This window comes from Electrophorus electricus, chromosome 2, assembly GCF_013358815.1.
Source record: "Electrophorus electricus isolate fEleEle1 chromosome 2, fEleEle1.pri, whole genome shotgun sequence".
NCBI lineage: Eukaryota > Metazoa > Chordata > Actinopteri > Gymnotiformes > Gymnotidae > Electrophorus > Electrophorus electricus.
In genome coordinates, this window is record NC_049536.1 from 5,145,050 (window position 1) to 5,169,194 (window position 24,145).

A 24,145-nucleotide genomic window follows, 5' to 3' on the forward strand; every position below is an offset into this window, starting at 1 on the left:
CACCTTTCAAAATGCTACTTAAACTAGGACTACATGCATATTGATAGCCCTGAGACCTATGTTTTCTGTGATCTTGCTCTCAGACAAAGGACAAATGTTTATATTTTATATTTTATATTAAATATAAGTTTATATTTCTCTCTCACAGATACATGCATACAGTTCTATAGTTTTATTACACTGAGGTGTGGGCATGCATGCGCACACACATGCAGTAAAAGGAGAAGTCAAAAGGTTTCAGATTCATTTCCTCATAATCATTGTGTAAACATGAGTGGCTGTGGTGGATGTGTGCAGCTATGGAATGTGCCTTTGGAGAGCTGATCTTTCAGCTACGTTCATTAAAAGAAGCAATGTAAGTGATAGAAAATTGTTTCTTTTTTATTTAGTTTTTTTCTATCTTCAAAAATTAGTTATCACTTATGGGAACATAATGTGACATCATTATTATGTAGTTATTGATATTTTTGAATGAAATGTTGATGTATGTGTGTGTGTGTGTGTGTGTGTGTGTGTGTGTGTGTGGTGTTTGCTTGCAAGTGTGCATGTGGGTGTGTGTGTGTGTGTGTGTGTGTGTGTGTGTGTGTGTGTGTGTGTGTGTGTGTGTGTGTGTATGTGCGCACGTGTGTGTTCTTGTGTTTTCCCAACAATGCATTGCTGTGTATTTTTTAGAACCACAGGAAGTCTGTTACATCTGCTCACACTTAATGTCTCTGTTGCACAACAGGCTAAAATAGTTTCATCCCCACTGTAACTCTCTTTAGCTAGCTCATCTACCAGCATAAAAACGTTTTCTTAGGTCCCCTCTCTACCTGACTGGATTAGGTTATTCTTTGGAATCACAAGGGCCTCATTTCGGTCAAATGAGCAAATCTGAAGATCCTTCTTTTTTAACACAAATAAATAGACATCATAAGCAAATAAATGACAACTCCTCCTTAGAAAGCTTTAAAATGATCACCTTTAATATGCTAATATAAAGTACTACTGATCTGGCTCTCAAAATGTGCCACACCATGGGGTTACACTCACACACAAACTGATTCATATTACAGCCCCACGTGAGCACACAATCTCTCTTTATGTCCAACACGGCAAGATGTGCAAACTTACTAATGCTAAGTACTACAGCCCTTTGGAAAGATTGTCAGCTGGATGTCTTAAGTTTTATCTCTGCTGACAAGCTTCCTGAATGTTCAGGGACTGTGCCCAACTGTAACCACACAAAAACACTGACACATGACACACATCTTAAAGCCCTGGCATTAGGAGCCCTTGACACCACACCACCCCCTCACACACACACACACACACACACACACACACACACACACATACACAAACATACACGCAATGATTTTGAGATTATAGTCATGCAAACAACTTTACCTACATCAGGAAATATTTTTAACACCAGCAAAATTTACACAATCATAATCACATAATGTTTTCTTTAAGGATACAGGTGGTGACATCACAAAATTGATTAAGTAGGCAAAACCTTTTCTTGTACTGTACATTTGTCCTAGACTGGGAAAGGCGTTTTGATTCTGTCTCCATCCTCTGGCCATATATGGCATTTCGCAACATTTCACAACTCATATTTAATAGAGTAGAATAATAACACCGGTCAATGAGGATATTTCTTCGTGAAAAAAAAACAAAACAAAAAAAAAACAGCCGTTTATTAGGTATTTCTGGATGCTGGATCCAAATATGTTTTCAGATTTTTTTTCCCGTCACCCATAGATGTTTTTGTGCCAGTACACTCTTAGGTGATTTTATTGTAGTATAGTCATCACATAGTATGAAAAACGGTATCAAGGAAAGTGGATCTTCTCAGCTGGACACTGAAGAGGGAATGGGCCAAATATAGGAAAATCATAATGGAAAATCTAATTGCCGTGACAGAAACTAAAGGGTTACGTGACAGAAAAATTCTAAAAACATATCCGCACACTGCAAAAACTATAAGATCCACTTTTTAAGTTTGAGAAGCAAAAAAAAAGTAGTTTTTTTTTCTTTTTTTTGTCCAGTGTAAATTAAATGTAGAACTATGACTGACGGCAGATATGTTTATAATATTTATTTGGCAACACCAGAACATGTTTCTGACAACACCATTTTAGTTTTTTTTTATGACTACGTGTTATACAAAATCTGTAAATGTGAGCTAAACTAGACAGACACAGTGACGTTTTTTGTGGACTGAAGGTTTTCCCAGTACTGCGGCTGAATCTGTGAAGCTGCTTGTTCGCCAACAGTCCGGACGAATCCTGAGAGCTTTCATCACCAGTCTCCATTCACGGCATTGGCTATCGCCAATTCTGACTCCAAACAGCTAGTAGCACAGATGGTAAGTAAAAACATGTAGGTCTGGGGCTACAATAACAATATACAAAGGTTAAATGCTACGCTTTGTCAAGTTTAAGATGATATGGGTTCCATCTATGTTGGACTTGGCAGTTTCCGGGTTAGTGAGGTGGAGGATGTTCAGCGGACTGCCGTGATTGCAGTCCCGGGGTAACATCTCACCAGCGGCCGACACATCGAGCATCTGTCCAGGCTCTTATGCGGTCGTGGAATATGGCTACCATGAGAATATTAACGGCGTCCGGTCTATTTTTGGCCTTCTGTGCACTGGGACTGTTAGCAATTGCCATAAGCACAGACTACTGGTATGAGACTGATGCGCGTCGGCACCGGGAGCGCTGCAAGAAATACGCCAGCAAAAGGAATGACCCGGGATACATATATATTTCAAATCAAAACCTTCCTCTTCGGATGCGTCCAAAGGGGGGTGATGTGGCTAGGATGGCGTCCACCAGCGGAACGCTTCTCCGGACAAAGCGAGATCTCCTGCCTTTTACTTCGGCCATGGAGTCACGGTGTAGTCGGCGTTTCAATTCCACAGCAACTGGACTGTGGAGGAAGTGCCACAGAGAGGGCTTCGACCAGGATAATGAGGATCTTATCTTTAAAGGTGAGACTCGTAACAGTAAAACAGTAAGTGCAGGCCCACCTCGATACATACATCCGTGCATACATCCAGATAGTGTCCCCAAAGTAAACTCCGGATCCGTGCATAGAAAACAGAAGTGCTAGGATCTGTTGACAAGAAGGACAAGAAGTTCCTAATCGTGCAAAAAAAAAAGAAAGAAAAAAAAAAAGTAGAGATAGCGTACTGCTTTGTGAAGTTTTTGGCGCTATCCAAGGTGCTGATATATGCACTTAAACATTCGCACATTGTCTTGGATACAAATATCTCCCAGACGGTTAAGTATGACCCTGCTAAGTAGACTGGCGATACTTATTTTAAAAAATAATGTGATCAGGTAGAGCACAGGAGTGAAATGGCTTCACATTGTTGTGTGAAGATTGTATTTCGTTCAAACGGGAATGTGAATCAGATGCCATAAAATCTGTTAAGGATACTTGAACATGGTAACATGAACATGGTATGATAGGTTATTACACTCTAGACTTAGGACTTACTAAGATCGTAATTCTTTAAAGTATTCTTCGGTTTGGGGAGTTCTGGATCCAACCATTTACATTTAAAAAACCTTTAAAAATATTTCATGACTTTTAAAAAAAAATGTTTTGCCAGTTGGTTTTGGTACAGTAATATCTAATATCCCTAACTTCAAAATCGCAGGTTTAAGTTCATAGACTTTTCAGTTTCTTAACTGCATTTGAATTACGTTTCAATGAAAAGGTGATTTAATATGAATTTTACTCTTAGGTGTTGTGCAGTATCATTCTTTGGTGTCAAATTGATGTCATCTTATTTATGTAACATTTTGTCTTATTGTGATAGCATATATTGAAACAAGGGTGCTCAATCTTGCTTCACTAGACCATCCCTAGTGAAGAGATTAGCCAATATATCCATCCTTATGCAGAAACACTCACACCTCATTCAGATGATCTATTTTGGCCTAAGGTCTAATAAATATTTACGCCCCGTGTGTGAGAGTTGTAATTATACCTTAAGGCAGCATTTGGGGAATGCATTAAAATAAAGCTTTGCGAGTTGATTGTCAGCGATGAATATTGTAACAGAGATTATTAATGCATGTATGTTTTTGTTTAACAGGATTGCTTCGGCGATGTACTGCAGTGAAGTATTATTACTCCTCTTCAAATGTTCCACGCAATCTCCCAGTAAACATTACGAACACCATCCAGCAAGATGAGTGGCACGCGCTCCGTAAGTCATCTCTGTGGTATCTGACTGGCCAGGTCAAGGGCTTGATAATGCTGTGGCATATATCTTCAGAACAGCTGACCAGGACCTCTCACCTCATCTGGAATGAGAGTGAAGGAGAGGCACTCACGCTTCTTCAGTCAACCCGACCCTTTCGTGCAGCTCATTTCTGCTGGCTAATTTCATGGCTGTCAGAGCCCGGACAATTGAGGAATCTAAAAATAGGGTCGTGGAAAAAGAGAGAATGACACTCCTCCTTCAAAGAGAGAACAGTACTGATCTGATATATAGGCAATAATTATTTTCATGATTATTTTCATCAATCCTTGGAACTTGTTTTTATATCCTCTTGTTTGCTCTAATTAAAAAGATTAAATCTTAAATCTTAATGAGAGTAATGAAATGGCAAGGTGGTTACACATCTCTGTGCTAAAATGCCTTTACATAGTAATAAGATCAGATAAAATTCATTGTGCTTTTAAAATCTAATGGGAATCTGTAAAATAATTCCAATTGATCTACTGCTGTCATTGTTTCACTGAAGATTTGCAAAGGATGACTGCAGGGTTCATAGGCATGGCCGTGTCCATAATCATGTTTGGCTGGATCATCGGTGTGCTAGGCTGCTGCAAGCACAACGAGTTGATGCAGTATGTAGCTGGTCTGCTCTTCCTAATGGGAGGTGAGTTATGTTTATGATTACTCCTTCAGAACTCCACTAGGCGGCAGCATAGTACAAGAGGAAGAACATGAACAGTTACTGTATGTTGTTATGCATTTGTTGTTAAATTAAGTAAATACAGGCTTGCCAATTGGAAGTAATAGCACACATACTTGAACCTTCAATTAAATTAATCATTTTCTCTGTGTTCTGTTTCTTACCCTTTAGGGACCTGTTGCATCATCTCTCTGTGCACATGTGTTGCTGGTATTAACTTTGAACTGTCCCGGTACCCTCGTTACCTGTACGGGCTGCCAGAGGACATAAGTCATGGCTATGGTTGGTCCATGTTCAGTGCCTGGGGAGGCCTGGGCCTCACACTGCTGGCTGGTTTCCTCTGCACCCTGGCTCCCTCTCTTCACAGCCCTCAGACCACCACTGTACACAAGCCTCGGCAGGAGAATGGCATGGTGTGACAGATTTTAGAAGATATGCATAACTGATCAAACATCAAACATGCACATAGATAGGTACATAAGCCTACACACACATGCCATACGTTCACAGGCACACATATACTTATGCACATGTATGGTATGGAAAGGCAGACAGAGGTGCTTAACTACACATGCAGATAGAAACAGACCCCATATGCACATGCACACACTTAACAGAGCAAATATCTTGTAGAGTTAAAACAGGATTCTCTGCACCCTGTGCAACCATAACAGCCCAGGTAGATTTGTTAAATATTGAACATAAAAAAACCTCTGGAATGAACAAAGTCTGAACTCTGCACATTGTAAAGTGGTAGATGGATTTATGTAAGAGCACAAAATATGAAAGATTTACCACCAATACCTGTCACAGGGCTTATAATTCAAGAAGGCGTTCTGTTCATATGGTGCTCTCTCTCTCTCTCTCTCTCTCTCTCTCTGTCTGTCTCTTTCTCTTTTACTCTTTCTTTTCCACCCCTCCCTTCTTCCCATTCAGTCTGTCTCAAACTCCTCTGTGTCTGCCTCACCCTTTCTTGCCTGTGGTTTTCATTCTCCAAAGTGGACACAGTCTTGTAAACAGACAGATCTTTTCAGTGAGTAAACTCTTGTGTGTTTTGGCATTGCCTGCTGCATAGAAACAAGGAAGAAAAAAGCAAAACGAAACAAGAAACTTCAAGTGTCTTCCTCTGTGTGTTGTTTAATTTGTGGTTTTGGCTACGTTTATGACAAAGTAAAAAGCACACAACAGAGAACTGGGTTTGTAGAGATGGATGATTACTGATTGGCACCTTTCCTGATGTAATTTGTGACTATGTACCTCTGACATCATAAAGACTTGAAAAAAAAGATCATTTTAAGGCAGTAAAAAGCAGCACTATAAGGCTTTGAAAGGAAATGGTTTGTTTTCACATGATTTAAGTTTTTTTTTATAATAAAGTTATCATAAATCATACATTTGTTGTCATCATGAAAACAAATAATTTCATGTTCTGTAAGTAAGTGATGTATAATTGTTAAGAAAGAAAAATACTAAACCAAGAAATCCTCTTTGCATGGATAAATAACAGTGTGACAAAGACTGAGCACAGATCATTTGTTTTTATACTGCTAAAAGCAAATAATCATGTTATGTACCTCGACAAAAGTTGAAAAATCATCAAATCATGAGAAAAAACCTTCCTCCAAGTGCATCAATTCAATCTGAAGTAAAATGCATGAAGGGAAGATTGACAATAGAAAAATAAAGTGAAATGAACATTGAAAATAGTAAATAAAATGTTTAATACAGAATAGTTTCTATGGATGCCCTGAAGGGTAATTTAAAAAAAAACAATTAATTAACGTGTGCTCTGGATTAAGAGTGCGAAAACATTTTTTTTTTCTCCCTACTATAGCTGCCGCAAAGGGTAACATAAAAAATGTAAATCTAATTCGCAACCTTGTGACTGAAGTTGGTATAGCATGTTAACATTTAGGCATAATCTCCACTGAATTTCTTTCTCTCCTTACCCTTCCAGGATAATTCGAGGGAAAAAAGATTAACAAAGAAGCTAATGGCTAATTGTCATAGTCAATGTCACATCTATTTATATACCTCTTTCTACAAAAGCTGTTGTCACAAAGCAGCTTTACATATGTCTGAGTCTAAGCACACAGTGAGCAAGTCAAAGGCAACAGTGGCAAGGGGAAACTCCCTATAGCATGAGGAAAAAACCTTGGGAGGCACCAAGACTCAAAGAGGGGGCCCATTGTCTGGCCGACAACAGACACCACAACACCACACAGTTAGCATGTGACCACAATGTGGTGATTCAGTTCAATGGACTCAAAGAGCAGAGGCAATGAAAAATGAAAGCTGGCCATTGTTAAAGGTGAGTCAAATTGTTTAGTTGCTTAAACATCTCCTGTTATAAAAATGTATTATAACAGGTAATGCTATGAACAAAGTAGTTAGCTTTTACATTTATATAGAAAGAAACGTGTTGCTTCTGATGAACATTTACCGTATGAGGTCATGTATGATAGCTAAAGCAATCTGTTTGATTAGCTAGGCTCTGTCATGAGCAACAGTGGTGTTTGTGCATCATTTGATATTAACAACTTGCATAGTAACAACACAGTTGTGGTGAACCTACTTATTTATTCCCCGATTTATTCAGATTTGATAGTTGAACATGACTTGGAAGATGGCTGGTGTACACCCAGTCTTTGTACTAGTCGAGCGATTCAAAAAGTGATTCCATTTAAAGGTTAGTTTTCATTGGAATTGTCAACTGTGAAAAATTTGTCATAAAATAACGTTATTTTGTACTAATAATAAGGTAACCAATTATAGACATGTATCACTTCTCTCTTTCCTCTAAAATGCCCTTGAACGAGCAGTTTACAATCAATTATATCTTTTCCTCACCCAGAGACAGCTGCATGATCCCTATCAGTTTGGTTACAAACCAGCACATTCAACATAAATAGCCCTCATAGCAGTGATGGAGAAACATCATGTTGCTAAAGCTGCCAAACTGTCATCTGTCTTGATTCTTCTGGACCTTTCAGCAGCGTTTGATACAGTAAACAACAACATTCTCCTCTCTGTTCTCTCAAGCCTTGGTGTGACTGGTTCTGCATGGAAATGGTTTCAGTCCTATCTGGAGGAACGATCCTATCAGGTAACATGGAGAGGATCCACATCCAATCCATGTAGACTCTCCACCAGTGTCCACAGGGCTCAGTATTAGGTACTCTTCTTTTCTCTTTGCATACTCGTTCTCTTGGTGATGAAATATCTTCTCATGACTTCTCCTACCACTGCTTTTGCTGATGACACCCAATTATTTCTTTCTTTCCACACAGGTCTATTTAAACCCCTGTGAGTGGGTGTACCATTGTTGGTCATTGTTGCTACCTAAGTGTTAATGTCGATCTTTGCGAGAGCCCCTGTAGCCGTAATGTTGGTGTGTGTAGTTACCGTTAATGTGTATACAGTCTTCGTTTAATGTTGATTGTATTGTTATGTTCACAGTAGATATTATGTGAGTGCCACCTATGTCGTCTGTGTTTTATGTTAATAAACGTCCTAGACTGTCAAGAGAGTCTGTGCATCCTGCCCCGCACCCTGCGACACTCGGGCTGACAGCGTTAGTTAGCATGCAATACCAGCTTTGACCATAAGGGGACAATTCAGATTTTTTTTTTTTACATTACCCTTTGGGGCAGCTATAGTGGAGAGGAAAAAAGAGTGAGAACTTCAGCTCCAGAACATGCTAAAAGTTGTTTGTTACCCTTTGAGGCACCTAGTGTAGGGTGAAAAATTGCTGGAGAACTTTGATTCCAAAGCTCAATTTTTTTAAGTTACCTTTCAGGGCTGTCACAGATTTCAGAGCGGTCAGGACTAATTGATTTCACTGCAGCATTTTAGGTGTTGGGATCACCAAAGTGAGGTTAGCTCTTTTTCCATTTCTCCTTGTAAAAACTCCACTTCTACTCTCATAGGGAACAGGGCCACCACTGTTAGATTTTCCTTTCTAAGCCTTTTACCACATTAAAAGCATTTGAACTAATGAAAGCAACATTGCCAATGACCTTATCGATAAAGATTTTTTAATATATTGAAATCTAAACATAATCAATGTAACTTTATTGTAATCTAAACATAATCAGTGCATCCAAATCTCTTGTTTCAATGGTAAGATCTCACTCGGAAAATAACAAACATACAATCAAAATCCCTAAATTTTGCAAGAAATGAGATCTGTTTGAATTTATGTTTGCTGAACTGGTGGATCATAGATTGATGTGTACACTGATCTTATATGTAATTCAAATTTAGGAAATACGCTACATGAGGCTGCAAAGCCTTTCTTTTGTTAGGAAATTTAAAATCGAGTTAAAATGAGTTTCTACTGTTCTACTGTTCTGCATGACCCTTGTGCAATATGAAAATGTCAAATGGCAAGAGTACAGAGGACCGGGAGAATGATGACAACTCTTGCGTACATTGTTCGTCAGAGGTCCAGGAATAGAGCATTGGGAAGATCTTGGCAGAAGCTTATATAAACATGCCACTAAACCGACTTTCTACAATGAAGCATTAATTAGATTTCTACCCTTGTTGTAGACTTTCTTTCCAGAGTAAGACTGTAGAAAACATTTAAATGAGTGCATACAATTCAAACATATTCCTTTGTCCACTGTGGTCTTGGCTTTTGTTTATTAACAGATACATTTGATCATGGTGTGTACATGATCAGTATACTCACATTCAGGTATTTCACAGTTGCTTGTCTGGGATCAGTGTATATCTTTCCAGTTTATCCCTAGAATATTGTCGATTGGCCACTCCCTAGCGTCTTTATTGTCATGGTTTCCCTGTCAGCTGTCTTTGTGTTGCTTTACTTCCTTGTGGTTCTGTTCCTTAGTTTTATTTCCCCATCCCTGATGACTTGCTCCTGTGTCTTGTTGAATCTTATTAGTATGTGTATTTAAACCCTGCCTTTATTGCCTGTGTGCTTGCTAGTAATTGTGTTAATCCTAGACACTGTTCGTGTTCCAAGCCTCATGTTTTCTTTGCTGATTTTCCCTGATTTAGAAACCCACCACAACCTCTCCCCCATTAAAAAAACAACAATCTCTCCTCTATTTTGTAACTCACCACAACCTGTCCTCCCTTAAAAAAACCCCATCAACCTCTACTACATTTAGAAACCCACACCATCCTCTCTCCCATTAAAAACAACAACCTCCATTTAGAAACCTACAACAACCCCTTCTCCATCTAGAAACCCACCACATCTCCATTTAGAAATACACCACAACTCTCCTCCATTTGCTCTGGTCATTTGATATGGTTGTAAGTCAAAGCTATCCAGCACCATACTCTTATACATTTAAATGATCTCATTTCCTCTCTCTCTGCATACTAAACACAAATTCATTATGAACATTCATGAAAACACAAAGAAACCTTCACAGAGTAAAACCCTTGCTGTCTCTCTGCTGCAAGCTCACATACACCACAGGAAGTCATACAGTGCCCCCACTACCTAGATCATCTCTGCAGTCCAATCTCTTCTCCAAATTACCATAAACTCTGAATCAATCTGTTTATATCTTTGTTTTTCTGTTTAATCTTGTCCCAGAATTTTGCCATATAGTTGTGGTATGAGAGTGGTGTGTGGGGCCCCTTTGCAGGAAGGGAGGTAGAGGTCTGTGGCAGTTGAGTAGGGCTGTGTTTGGACTATGGTCCTCTAGGGGAGAAAGGCTCTGAGGCTAGGCAGACAGGGTAAAGAGGAAATTGTAATCAAACTCCCTGGTGCTTTCTCCCCCCCTCTCTTTCTCTCTCTCTTTCCTCCATTTTCCCTCTCTACTCTCTCTCCTGTTATTCTTCTAAATACAAAAGACTGTAAAGATCCATGGCTTAGCTCTCTTTGTTTTGCTCTTTCACCTTTACCCAAACTATATATTCTATTTCTTTCAGTATTGTTGATTTATAATTTCTAAAAAATTATTTTCCCATCTCAAATGTTCCTGTGGAGTTTTCTATTTCTCTGTCTCTTTCATCATTTCACCTTAGTGTATGTCTCAACCTTTAAAGCTAATTAATGCCCTGCTGTCCTAGGATGATCTTTGTACTGCAGGATTTGGGAAGTGCAATCCTAGCTCTTTTCCCAGCATGCCCTCAGGCTTTATCCCCTTAGGATCCAGTAGCACTTAGCAGCCATGCTGTGGTCTCTGCTGAGACAAAACTCAGTAGTACTCACATATACAGGACTTTTCCTCTCTCAAGCCTCCACATGCATTGGCAGCACAGAGGTCCACTCCCTACACTAACCATAGTCTTTAGAATAGATCAGAACATAAAGGAATATGCAAATATACACTTTAGAAAAGAATATATATGAAAAATTTGAAAGTAGTTGCTAATGGAAAATTATAATTTTTAGTATGAACTGTGTGCATTGTTATGGAGCTTTGCATGTCAGTAGTTTCTGTACAAATAACAAGCATATTGTTCTCAATAATTAAGCCATTGCTCCCTAGACAAAGAATAGTATCTCAGTTAATTGATGTTTATCAGACGTTTACTTAGTTTACTGGGTAAACGGAGATAATTGGATGAAGATTTACAGGGGAAAGAGTAGCCAGTTTAGCAGTTTGTCGTTAGATACTGAACTGAAATCCTTTGTTGATTAAATCTCTGTGACATCTGTGAATGACTGTGTGCCTGTGTGTGTGTGTGTGTGTGTGTTTGTTTGTGTGTGTGTGTGTGTGTGTGTGTGTGTGTGTGTGTGTGTGTGTGTGTGTGTGTGTGTGTGTGCGTGTGTGTGTGTGTGTTTGTAGGGGGTGCAGGGGGGTATGGTGAGCAACAGCTGCTGTTTGTTTATATAAGGAGGATTCAAGGAATGCTGACAGTCTCATACTCACAAACACAAACAGTCACACACATGTGTATGTATATTGACACAAAAGCATTTCAATCTACATTACAAGGCTTTGAGGAAGCTGGCAATGTGATGAACAATATTCAGAAAGTCCCAAACATATATAGAAAGGTTTTAAGACAGAAAATTAGAATTACTGTACAGTTACTTTATAATGACTATACAGAAATACTTATCAAAGTGACATCTGATCTGTAATGAAAAAAACTTGAGGGGCTGGCAGGTTTGCATGGCTGCTCCATATGCTATGTTAGCTAGCATGACTAATGTTTTCCACATCTTGCTCCTGTTCAGTCATATTTGAAAAGAGCGTAAAAGGCCCCATTGATGACAGAAATGAACAATTAATTTTTTTTCTGATGAACAACCAGAAACCAATTCCAAATGGACAGACCTTCACTCTGTTGAACAGAACCAAAGCCGGTAACATCGGGCTGTTAGCAAAATCTCCTGTTGACAGAATTCCAGGCTCAGCCTCAACCTCAAAGGATAAATAACAAGAAATGCTACCCCCCCCCCCCCACACACACACACGCACAGAAGGGATTGAGTAGGCATGCCCCCCATCTTTATTCTGCTTGGCAAAGCTAAGCCTATAGAAGCTATAGCTTACATATTTCAGCAGATTTAATTCTGTGGACTATAGCATGGTTCTGGAGGTTAGGATCCTGGTAGGGAAATGAACTGGTGACAGTTAAGTTATAGCTTAACAGTTTAGATTTTAGATTTAGCCATTTCAGTACACATTGGAGCTGTTAACTAGATGAATCTTAGCAGACACCTCCTAAGCGTTCAAAATGGAAGAATGGGTCATTGTCTTTACATATTGATGCACAGATTTTGATTGTTCTTCCACATGGTACAAGGCAAAGGCAATAGAGCCATAGGGTCATATGGTACAGGAAATACTTTCTCTGACCCAGCCTCTTTAGCTAATGCTTAGATTCTTCTCCTCGGCTAAATAACTAATCAATGATCTGGAAAAAAAATCCTTACTGATATCTTGGGACTGAATAAATATACTAAAAACAGGAAATTGCCAGATGTGAATACCAAAACAAATTTCATTTTTAAAAGTACAATAACATTATTTAAGAAGCAACAAATTGGATATACATAGAGTAAGTTAGCAAAATAATTCACAAAATAAAGTAGATATGGACTATATGAAAATTATTCATTAAACAATCTTAATGACATTATCTCTGCAAAATTGTACAGAGCAGTTTATATGTAATAAGATTATAATAATCAAATCAAATCAAATAAAATAATAAAAAACATACCTCTCTCTCTCTCTCTCTCTCTCTCTCTCTCTCTCTCTATATATATATATATATATATATATATATATATATATATATATATATATATATATATACACATATATATATATCCTATATTTCCAACCCATACTGTCTTGAGAGTCATTACACACAAAGACAAAGACAAAAGACAAATAATTATTTTTTTATATTAACAACTAGACCTAAATATTCAGATATTCATTTTTGAGTCGGCTTAACCTCGTTCCATGGCTACGGATAATGAGAGAGATAAGATGGTGTTTATCCTTTAGCCCCGCAGAGATGTCCACAGTCTCCTGTACAGTGTTTCTCACGTTGTTCATTGGGGTTAAGAGGTTTCTGGTTAACTCCTGCTCCTCTCTTTGGTCCGAATCCTGCCCTTGTCTGAATTTTCCTTCCAGCTCAAGAAGAGATTTTTCTACGTTCGAAAAAGCCTCGCTGATTTGATCAATCTCCCGTCTCAGATATTTCCCGTAAGAATCTTCTCCGTCCAAATCGTACAAAATACTTCTTCCAAGGCCTTCGAAAATTCTCGCAGAGTCTTCGACTTGTTGCTTAACAATAATAAAATCGTCGCGAATAACCGAATCCCGCTCTTCGTCCACTTCACATGGTCTGCGGTCAAGCCATTTAAAAAGCATTTGACATTTCTCTAGATCTTCAGTGTTCTCGTAATCCCCGTCTGGAACGAAAAAGTGGTGAAACGTCCCGTTTGACATCTCGGGGAGCAAAGGTCCCCTATATTCAGCGTTATAAAGGGGCAATGAAAACAAGCCTAAAGCTAAAGGCCATATAATAGGGATCATTCTAGTCACTCCGAAAAGACGCTGGCTGCGCTCAAACTAATCGATGTCAACATCTGGAATATCAGAGCACCGTAGCACCCTTTTTATGTGCACTGGAGTTAAAGCCTCCCCTCGTCGCCACTCGTAGGCACAGTCTTATCCATAACCTTATGGATGAGCAAAATAGTGGTGTACTGTCGCGTTTACTAGTCTGTTGTTGGAATAATATTTTGTCACCTATAGACTACTTGTCTTGAAATTTACTTTTGTGCACAAAAAGTTTTTTTTTTTTTCCAAATTGTTTAATTGTTAATTTGCTACAATAGTTTGTGTACCCACATCAAAATAGAAGGAAATAGTGAAAATACATAAAATACTTGTTTAATTAAAAAAAAAAATTATTTTAGTAAATGTGGTTTCATGGTGGATTTATTTCACTTCAGCAGAAACAAAACCTTTTGTATTGTTTTGTCAGTGAAATGCATTGTGTATGTGGGTGGTTGGATGTGTGTGTCACACAAAAATGCAATATTTGTCCACATGTTTAAAAGAACAAAGAACAAAAACACCCATTCAACAAGACACACACACTCAGAACCTTCCATGGACAAAGTGCGTTCATCTAACAATGAGGCAATAGCAAAATCACATTTCTCAAATCAGGCCATTAAAAACAGCAAATGATATGCAAATTCTAATAGACCTGCACAAATGCTTCCTCAGCAGTGCAAGCACCAGAATTGAGTCAGAGAGTAAAATCTGTGGAAACATTTACAAAGGTCACTGAGAAACATTACCAATTAAATCGTATATTACAGTAACAGCAAACCATGTCTTAATGACTATATGTTACACAATTTATTTAACCTCTGTTTCAAACTAATTGCTCTCCCTAATAATACCAGTACTGTATTCTTGGTGATACGTTTCTACATAAGTTTCCTTCAAAACAGTTTGATTTTGATCAGAATGAAAAGCAGAAAGTGTGAAAAGAGCAACACATGATAAGTTAATAACTAATGTGACTTGTATTGCAATTTGTGCCATGACTCATGTTATCAGCACTTTTCGACCTTTAAGACACGTACTTCAAATCATTCACGCTAAGATAAAAAGAATCATAGTGCTTTATCTTTCTCAATCTTGGAGAAACATTGTGGATCCTGGCATTACAGCCAGCACATCTATCCTTAATTATATTAAGCATATATCATCATCAGTTAGCCTACTATGGAGCCAAGGAACCAAGCTGTTGGAACATTTCAAGTGTGGGACTATATAGTTTTTGCCTGCCTGTTTGTAGTTTCTTCAGGTATAGGTGTCTTTTTTGCCATAAAGGAGAGGAAGAATGATTCATCCAGTGAATTTTTGGTTGGGGGCCGGCAGATGACCTGTGGTCCAGTGGCGCTCTCCCTCACAGCTAGCTTCATGTCAGCAGTAACGGTTATTGGAGCTCCAGCCGATGTATACCGCTTCGGGGCCTCGTATATTATCTTTGGCTTCGCCTACACACTTATGGTGATCTTAACAGCAGAGCTCTTCCTGCCTGTGTTCTACAGGTCAGGGATTACGAGCACATATGAGGTACAGCTATGGAAGGCTTACTTTAGTTGACTGAACAAAAATATCCTATTATCATTTTGTACAAGCATTGAGCATGTAGTGTTTCAATGTGATGCTGTGGTACCGTATCTTAGATGGCTTTAGAAAGTTGCAGGTTGTTTACATTTCTACCCTATCAGTGTCTTGCTAGAAACTGGTAGATGTGAAATGCATGTGCTTTCTTTCTCACAGTATCTCGAGCTGCGCTTCTGTAAGCCAGTCCGCATAGCTGCTACTCTCATTTATATGGTGCAAACAGTGAGTTTAATCAATTCTTTGCTTATATAAGCTAAACCATTCTTAGTTCATGACAAAGGTCAAGACTGAAAGCATTGTCTTTAAAATTCACAGATTGTGTACACAGGAGTGGTGGTCTACGCCCCAGCTTTAGCTCTTAATCAAGGCACGTGATTAATTTAATAAAAACACAGTGATTTCGGCTTTAAAACACAATGAATTTATGCAGTAATTAAAATGGAACGGTTAACCTTCGTGCATAATTATATAATATTAATTTAGGCAACATTCTAATGCTGTATTTCCAAACATTCTCCCCCTAGTAACACAGTTCAATCTGTGGGGGGCCATATTTGCCACTGGTATTGTCTGCACATTCTACTGCACACTGGTGAGTGATTGGGCAGTGGACATTTATGCTGATGTTGCCCCGGGCTTTTCTGTTTCTGTCATTACTGAGATAAAAATTAAACCCATGTGTGTGTGTGTGTGTGTATATGTATGTGTGTGTATATGTATGTGTGGCACAGGGAGGACTAAAGGCCGTAGTATGGTCTGACGCATTCCAGATGGTGGTTATGGTAGCTGGTTTTCTCATTGTGCTGATACAAGGCTCATATAAGAATGGAGGAATCAGCACAGCATGGAGCACAGCAGAGGCTGGAGGCAGACTAAATGTGTTTGAGTATGTCTCACCTATGTATGTCTCACCTAACCTCCTTACAATGAACATGTTCAAGTATGTATCACCTAACCTCTTCACACTAAATGTGTTTATATCTCACCTAACTTCTTCACACTTAACATGTTTGAGTATGTCTTTCCTAGGAGGATAGTATATTTAATAAAGTAACAGTGTGTCTGTATGTGGCATATACTTTGAACATGTTGTGTTGTATAAGGACAAAACTATGCAACATTAATATGTTTGTGTTGTTTGACTAGCTTTGACCCCAATCCCCTGAGACGCCACACATTCTGGACTGTCACTGTTGGGGGCATGTTCACATGGCTGGGTATCTATGGTGTAAATCAGTCCACTATCCAGAGGTGCATTTCCTGCAAGACAGAGAACCATGCTCGCTGGTGAGGTCTTCTCTGTGGGTATATATTGAAGATGCCCTATGATAAGACATGATAGATAAAAGAAACTTCACTCTCTCTCTCTCTCTCTCTCTCTCTCTCTCTCTCTCACTCTATGTCTCTTGCTTTTCCATTCTCTCTCATATACACTCAGGGCTCTGTATCTGAATCTGCTGGGTCTGTTGGTGATTTTGTTCTGTGCTGTGGTCTCAGGACTCATCATGTATGCTTTATACGCCAACTGTGACCCCTGGACCGCTGGCTACGTATCAGCTCCAGACCAGGTGACTGTTATATATTGTTGATCTCATGTCCCAAACCCAACTTTAGCAGTACACTGAAAATGTACATTTGGGAATATGTTTACAGCTTATGCCATATTTTGTACTGGATATACTGGGCAACTTTCCAGGCCTTCCTGGGCTATTTGTGGCCTGTGCTTTCAGTGGAACTCTCAGGTAAGATGCTGAATACCACAATTTTCTTCAAAATGCCTCCCAGACACATTTGTGTTTATCTTATTTATATTTAGTTCATCATAATTTTTTTTAAATCTATGAACCACTGACCTTTCAAATATGATTCCTGGTTGCTATTGTAGCTGTGGCATTTATTCTGCAGCATACGTAATCTTGAACTGAAGAAATGAATTCCTGCTGTTTGTCATTTTCAGTACAGTGGCTGCTAGCATCAATGCTCTGGCTACAGTGACATATGAGGATTTTGTAAGCCAGTGTTGGCGAGACCTTTCCAACAGAACAGCTACCTGGATCAGCAAAGCACTATGTAAATACCACCATTGCATTTAAACCTTTTGAAGTGTCAAGGCATGTAGTTATGTATGAGGACTCTAACGGTAACCTTAGTAGACCCTTAATTATTAACATTTAGCAGGAGGTAGTGCACATGGTGTCCTTCGGCTGCTGCATGGATTACTATGTCAACAGCAGCATTCCAAGATACGTCTGCTTCCATAAATATATGCACATATTGTTAAAGAATACAACACTTTCCTTGAACAGTAATGAAAACCAGAGATACAGCATATGAGACTTTGACCTTAACTAGGAAGGGCCTGTGTAAATACTATTCTACATGGACATAACCACTGAAAGACAAAATTTATTGGATTTACTCTGTTTACTCTTGCATTTTTTTAACAACTGCTCAAAATATAATCAACTTTTGATTTCAAACATTAATTTATTAAAGTGAATACATGTAAAGAGGTGTAGTATTTTGAGTAGATGCTAATTCTGTATAGCAATCATAAATTACCAGAAATCAAAGTTGCATACGGTAAATCTGAATGTGAAAAGCTTTATCATAAATGGCCATTGTCAGTGTATATTGCAAGATAAGAAATCTGATCACCCTAGCAAGCACTGGAATTATTAGAGAAAAATATATCTGTCACTTATATGATGTCACTCTGAACACCTGGAGCTTTGGAAATGGCAGAGAAGAGGCAAAAGTTTCAAAATAGAAACATTATAAATTATGCTGATATTAGTGAGAATCTGCACTGCACAGAAACCTTTGAATGTGTAGAACATATTCAATTTGCCATAAATTTAAAGTTTGTAAAAAAAAAAAAAAAAAAAATCATGACTAATATTAATCCTGCAGGAGAGATGTTGTCTATGGATTATGTCTCCCCTACATGGACGTTTGTTAGCTCGTCCGTTGATATCTCTGCTGCGTGTGCTCCCACCTGTAGGCGTGGTCTTTGGGGTGGCCTGCACCAGCATGGCCGTGGCTGCGTCATACATGGGCTCTATTGTGCAGGTGATTCCTCCCTGAACACAAAAGCAGCCACACAGGCTGCACTGGCTGCGTCTCATCCAGCGTCCCATGCGTGTCCACTGTGTCCTCCTGGATTCTGGCCTTTGTAACCCTGTTTCCTCCTCCAACAGGCTGCTCTCAGCATCCATGGCATGTGTGGAGGACCCATGCTTGGCCTTTTCTCACTAGGAATCCTCTTCCCTTTCACAAACTCCAAGGTCAGTTTGAGGTAAAGGTACAGATTGTGGTCAAACACCCATATAGCATATTCAAAATGCAATAAATTTAAAGTCTGACCAAACACTGTTCATGTAACATTAATGATAATACCTCCCTCATTTACTTTCTGCTGATACCCATGACAAAGGGTCTCAGGGAGGCATTTAGCAGTTTCAGGGCATCAGTAGTAAATCAGTGCATGCTGTGCTATATATGACCTCTCCCCAGGGAGCTGCAGGGGGCCTGATCGTGGGCAGCGCTCTGTCCTTCTGGGTGGGGGTGGGAGCCTTCATCCACCCTGCCCCTGACACCAATACACGACCCCTGCCTCTAAGCACAGAGAACTGTAGTATAGTAAACCACACGGCTCCTTTGATCACCCAGACACCTCTGATAATGAGCATATCCTCTGCCTCAGAAAGGTATAGTAACCTATGTTTAAAGACCCCCTACCACAACCCTGACGGACAGCTGTCAAACATCCAAGAAAAAGAACAATGACAAAAAATACACTTCAAAAATACACTTTAGGTACATTATGGGATACATATTGAAAATATACTACACATTAATGTGTACAGATACAATTTAATTTTAGCAGAGAATGGTAAATGCTGTGACTTCTTAACACATATAATATAGGACTTTAATAAGTGACTTTACCAAAACGGTGTGTGGTCTCCAGGTCTGTGCTGATTGACTCCTGGTACTCCATGTCCTACCTTTACTACAGCACAGTGGGTTTCCTTGGTACAGTGATCATGGGCCTGCTCATCACACTGCTAACTGGTAAAAGGGGAGGCTATCTTGAATGCATAAACATTAATCATCAGAATAGCAGTCAGCCATAGACCAACTATAACTTGTTCCTTGTTAGATAACTTGAGAAGATGGTATCTGCTAACTGCCAAATCACAATTTATCAGTTATTATTTATAATCACACAACTCATGTACACACCAAGCTTAATCTGTTACTAAAATATGGATCTGTGATGTTCAGCGCACACATCTAACCATGTCAAGTTACTGAGTCCACACTGTTAATGTTACATAATGTCACCTTTGCGTATGTACTAATGCTGTTCACTGGATGTGCCTGCTCTTTTTGTGTTTATAGGCCCCACTAAGCCACAGGAGTTGAAGCCATGGTTGATTCGTCCAGTGTGTGACCTATTCTGCTTCTGTTCAGAGAAATACAGGCGTATGTTCTGGTGTGGCGTCAGACATGAGGAGGAGAAAGTGGTGAGACACCCAGTGTACAGTTTGAGGGGCACACAGTGGCACTGAATTGTGTAGACTTTGACCAAAGCAACACTGACTTTACTTCTCAACTCAACAGGATCTGGATGGTGTGGATTTGGGAACAGATTTGGGAAGAGCAAGCATGGAACACCCAGACACTGTCAAAAGAAACTCAAGAAAAAGCAGAAAGAAGCAGAGTTATGAGATGCAGAAAGAAACTTATGTAAATACATGTTTTGTTCCAGACATAGACAAAGTGCAGTTAAAACAACTATAACCTTAAACCTTACAAATTCAAAACCAAAAACCACTCAGCTCACTTTAGTTAAAAGATACAATCAATGATTTATTACAGAAAAGAGTGATATCCAAATTTATGTTATAGATTTTTGTTGTACACTATTTTAAAACTTTTTAAACATGTAAACAGGGATGGTGTAAACAAAGCGTGTTGCTGATACAGTTTATGCCACCGTATAATTAAATATAAATCAGAATATGCTCTTCAAACTGATCAAACTGGGCTTCATCATCTCATTTGTCAGAGGTTAGAGGTCAGAGTTATTTTTTTAACCCTACTGAACATATTGAGTGAGCACATATTGCCAGTTTTATACATTATGCCTCAGGAGTATCAATTTTGCATATCTCACCAATGCATAATATGTATTAATAAACTGTCCCATAACTACACTCCACATTAAGGTTTTGTTCTAACCTGTTTCAAATATCAAAATATACCCATTACGTTTCATATAAAACCTGATTTGAAAATAATTAAATATTCAGTTTTGTATACTATACTGAAGTATCAGACACAGCAACAAGTGCTCCTACTGGTTAAACATCTTTGACGTTTTGACCCCATCACTATGAAATAGTGCATGCTTTACTGACTGCATCAAAACTTGTTTTTGTTAGGTGTGCTTTTGCCAGGTATATTTAATATAGACATGTTGTATACAATAAACTGTGATCTCCAGATTCCAGAGAACAACATTCTCTCATCACACAGCCTTGATAAAGAGGTGAGATAAATTTAACATGGCTTAACATGGTTAACAATTTAACTACATGGTTAACAATTTATTATTCAGGTCAGTGCCAACAAGTGATAGGATATCCTAGAGTGAAGATGAGTAACAGTTGCTCACATAGAACAAACTGATCACAGATCAGCTTTCTCTGTATTAAGCATATACGGGCCATGCAGACTCCATAGTAAAAGTGCACCAAAACACATGTGTGATTCTCATAGAATTCCAGACACACAGAGCTGTCATGGTTGAGATCATGCATAGATTGCGAGTAAATCACACATCGTGGTGAAAGTATGGTAAGTTACAAATCAATCTCTGTATTTCACCTAAAGGAACCAAAAGCCTTTTTTTCACCTTACACAGCCAGCTCTCTGCAGGGCTACCACTATGGCTGCGTATCACTGAATATTGAAATTAATTGACCAGACAAACAAACAAGAAACAACAAAAAACTAAACTAAAAAAAAAATTCCTTGCCTTTCCCTTACCAGGTTGGCCTGTTATTGTGTTGCTGAGGTATGGGGAAAAATGTCATGCTTTTAAAGTGCTCCTTTCTCTCAATGTTGAATGGTTAGGCAGTAACATCCATGCAAATAGAAAATGCAAAATCATCTACTTTAGAAAGCAGATTTACATCCAATTACGAGCTAAAAAAATATGATCTAAATTTGTTATAATCTGCAAACATTGCCAAGGGCCTGAGGAGATCACACACATTGCCTTGGGTTATGGGAGAGTAGAGTAAGAAACATGTTAGAAACAATCATTTCATTAGAACTAAACAAATCTACAGGCCCACTCACATGTTCTCTCTCTCTCTCTCTCTCTCTCTCTCTCTCTCTCTCTCTCTCTCTCTCTCTCTCTCTCTCTCTCTCTCTCTCTCTCTCTCTCTCTCTCTCTCTCTCTCACACACACACACACCCACACACACATACATACACACACACACACACACACACACACACACACAGACACACACACACAGACATACACACACACACACACACACACACACACACACAACTGCAAAACTGAAATGTCAGATGCAGAAAACAAAGAAAAAATGAAATAGAGAAATCACACGTTACGCAAACATGTTACAAGTGAACACAAGAAAATATCAAATAAACATTTTTATCCTGATTTTTGTCACATAACACAGTCCGCGCAAGTGTTAGTGCTCTGTAGTGCTGTAATAGAGAGATGATTTCTGTGTTAAACCTTATACTGTACATTTGTCTGCAACTACACCTAGGCAAACTACGTGGGCCAGGAATGAGGGATGATTAGAGAAAACTTAAAAACAATCTGCTAATACTTTACAATACAGTTCCTAATTAATCTATTAACTATGCATGGCCGAATTAGCGAATATAGTAACTACTGGAAACTGATGCTGTATCATCCTTCAGTAGTGAATGAACATGAGATATTTGTTTCTCTAGTATTTAACCACAGATGGAACAATTTTATATAGTAGCAACCAGGAGAGGAGAAAATACATTTTTTCCTGTTAGCTCATGAAGAAATGCTGAGGTGTAAACACCACTCTTCTCCACAAAAATAGTAAAGTGATCACTCAACCAAAGATTACAAAATGTGCAGTTCACCAATCATTAATAGTTTGTTCCCGAATGAAACACATATTGGGTGACAAATTTGTAGCCTAACCATACATTCCACAACATGCAGTAATACATTTGTAATTGTATAGTCACTAAGTTACTAAGCAACCATATTGTAAAGTGTTACCAAAATTCTTCCTTGATTTACACCATATTGTAGGAACTGTTTGTAAAGACATAGACATGGACTAACAGATTATGTTCCGCTGTAGGGCACAGGTAACGTAAACTGCACCTTCACCAGAAATCTTATTCACAATTCAGCATACACCCAAGCATGGCCCACTCAAAAACTGGTCCATTCATCTTACCAACCCGCACAGACCAGTAAGACAAGCATCTGAGCAATGACATGAGCCATGTGGGGAAAAAGGACGTGAGAGAAGAGAGAATAAAACCCCAAGTATAAAACGTAGGACTCTTCTTTTGAGAAGCGTAGCTACGAGATGTTGGAGAGCTAAAGAGAGTCAGAGTGTAAGAGGGATTGAGACAGAGACTCAGTCAGTGTATAGATAATAGCAGGCTGTTAGCTACCACACAAAGACAGAGAAAGAGAGAGCGATAGAGTGAAAGAGAGAAAAAGGGGTGCTATGAAGAGGGACATGAGGGTGTGCATTGAGGAAAAAACCCTCAAAGCCTTTCATCTGCATAGTAAACAATACAATTGTATGGGTACTCCATTCCTTTTTGAAAACCACAACATACTATAGGAGAGAGCAAAGCTGGCAAAGGCTGAGTAAGGGAAAGCAGGCATGGGTAGGAGAGGAGGATCAGAGGTCCAGGATCCAAGCCAGAGCTCCCACATTCAGCTGGAAAGACCAGTGCTGGAGCCATGGAGGACAATGGGAGGGCCTCAGAGAAGGAGTCATGTGACTCGTGAGGACCTCTTTGGTGCAGATCTGGACTGCCAAAGCTTACAGAGGGGTAGGCAGGTTTCACCTATTTAATCAGGAGTGGCAGTCCAGGTTCAGTTAATTCAGTAAAGCTAGCCACCAAAAGCATCAGGAAGGACATGCAAGTGTGTATATATGAAAATATGCTGCACGTGTGCGTTCCCTGCATGGTTGTCCACTGAATGTCCATGTCAGTGCCACAAGTGCACACAGTGTGTGTGCTCTTACATAATTGTTTTGTTTGTGTGTGTGTGTGTGTGTGTGTGTGTGTGTGTGTGTGTGTGTGTGTGTGTGATATGTCAGTCTGGTAGGCAGAGCTAAGGCCACTCGTGGTGATAACGCTTGCCATTTTTCTTCCTCTCCTTCTGCAAGTGCTCCAGCTCAGCTTCATACATCATTTCCTGCATCAGGTACTTCTCCCTGCGCATGCGCTCACACAGGCCTTTAGGCACATCCGGGATCAGATGAGCAATGAAGGTCTTGATGCCAAACACCAGGTGCTGGGGAGAGAAAGAATAGA

The 24,145-nt window shown here is 39.2% G+C and overlaps 4 protein-coding genes and 1 long non-coding RNA gene across 10 annotated transcripts in view; 3 read left to right on the forward strand and 2 right to left on the reverse strand.

Annotated features, from left to right (window-relative positions):
* The first annotated feature begins 278 nt into the window (after positions 1 to 278).
* si:ch211-87j1.4 (transmembrane protein 178B) lies at positions 279 to 6,320 on the forward strand. 4 transcript variants are annotated; one of them, XM_027003253.2, is made up of 6 exons: positions 279 to 355; positions 2,265 to 2,356; positions 2,467 to 2,983; positions 4,100 to 4,213; positions 4,755 to 4,892; positions 5,100 to 6,320. In XM_027003253.2, the coding sequence occupies exons 3-6, from the start codon at positions 2,572 to 2,574 to the stop codon at positions 5,345 to 5,347; spliced, it is 912 nt and encodes a 303-aa protein (XP_026859054.1). In that variant the 5' UTR covers positions 279 to 355; positions 2,265 to 2,356; positions 2,467 to 2,571; the 3' UTR covers positions 5,348 to 6,320. The 4 variants fall into 4 exon arrangements, with proteins under 4 accessions (XP_026859054.1, XP_026859055.1, XP_026859056.1 ...); XM_027003254.2 differs by having other exon boundaries at positions 287 to 355; positions 2,215 to 2,356; XM_027003255.2 differs by having other exon boundaries at positions 287 to 355; positions 2,215 to 2,983.
* Positions 6,321 to 7,143: 823 nt separating this feature from the next.
* LOC113573106 lies at positions 7,144 to 8,010 on the forward strand. Its single transcript, XR_003410179.1, has 3 exons — positions 7,144 to 7,239; positions 7,528 to 7,617; positions 7,971 to 8,010. It is a non-coding gene; the product is annotated as an uncharacterized LOC113573106 (long non-coding RNA).
* A 5,197-nt stretch (positions 8,011 to 13,207) lies between these two features.
* fibina (fin bud initiation factor a) lies at positions 13,208 to 13,997 on the reverse strand. The gene has a single exon (XM_027003266.2). The coding sequence runs from the start codon at positions 13,916 to 13,918 to the stop codon at positions 13,295 to 13,297; it is 624 nt and encodes a 207-aa protein (XP_026859067.1). The 5' UTR covers positions 13,919 to 13,997; the 3' UTR covers positions 13,208 to 13,294.
* Positions 13,998 to 14,994: 997 nt separating this feature from the next.
* Positions 14,995 to 20,763, forward strand: slc5a12 (solute carrier family 5 member 12). Of its 2 annotated transcripts, none has more exons than XM_027003164.2 (15): positions 14,995 to 15,481; positions 15,692 to 15,757; positions 15,851 to 15,902; positions 16,060 to 16,127; positions 16,267 to 16,475; positions 16,682 to 16,822; positions 16,974 to 17,103; positions 17,189 to 17,277; positions 17,493 to 17,605; positions 18,540 to 18,607; positions 18,736 to 18,822; positions 19,052 to 19,245; positions 19,509 to 19,612; positions 19,943 to 20,067; positions 20,165 to 20,763. In XM_027003164.2, exons 1-15 carry the CDS (start codon positions 15,128 to 15,130, stop codon positions 20,342 to 20,344), a joined length of 1,980 nt encoding a protein of 659 aa, XP_026858965.1. In that variant the 5' UTR covers positions 14,995 to 15,127; the 3' UTR covers positions 20,345 to 20,763. The 2 variants fall into 2 exon arrangements, with proteins under 2 accessions (XP_026858965.1, XP_026858966.1); XM_027003165.2 differs by having other exon boundaries at positions 16,267 to 16,421.
* A 1,350-nt stretch (positions 20,764 to 22,113) lies between these two features.
* The window catches only part of ano3 (anoctamin 3), a 43,130-nt gene continuing 41,098 nt past the window's right edge, over positions 22,114 to 24,145 (reverse strand). For both annotated transcript variants that reach the window (XM_027003174.2, XM_027003173.2), the window contains one exon: positions 22,114 to 24,125. In XM_027003174.2, the coding sequence (XP_026858975.2) occupies positions 23,943 to 24,125 (183 nt within the window). In that variant the 3' untranslated portion in view covers positions 22,114 to 23,942. The remainder of the gene's footprint in view (positions 24,126 to 24,145) is intronic.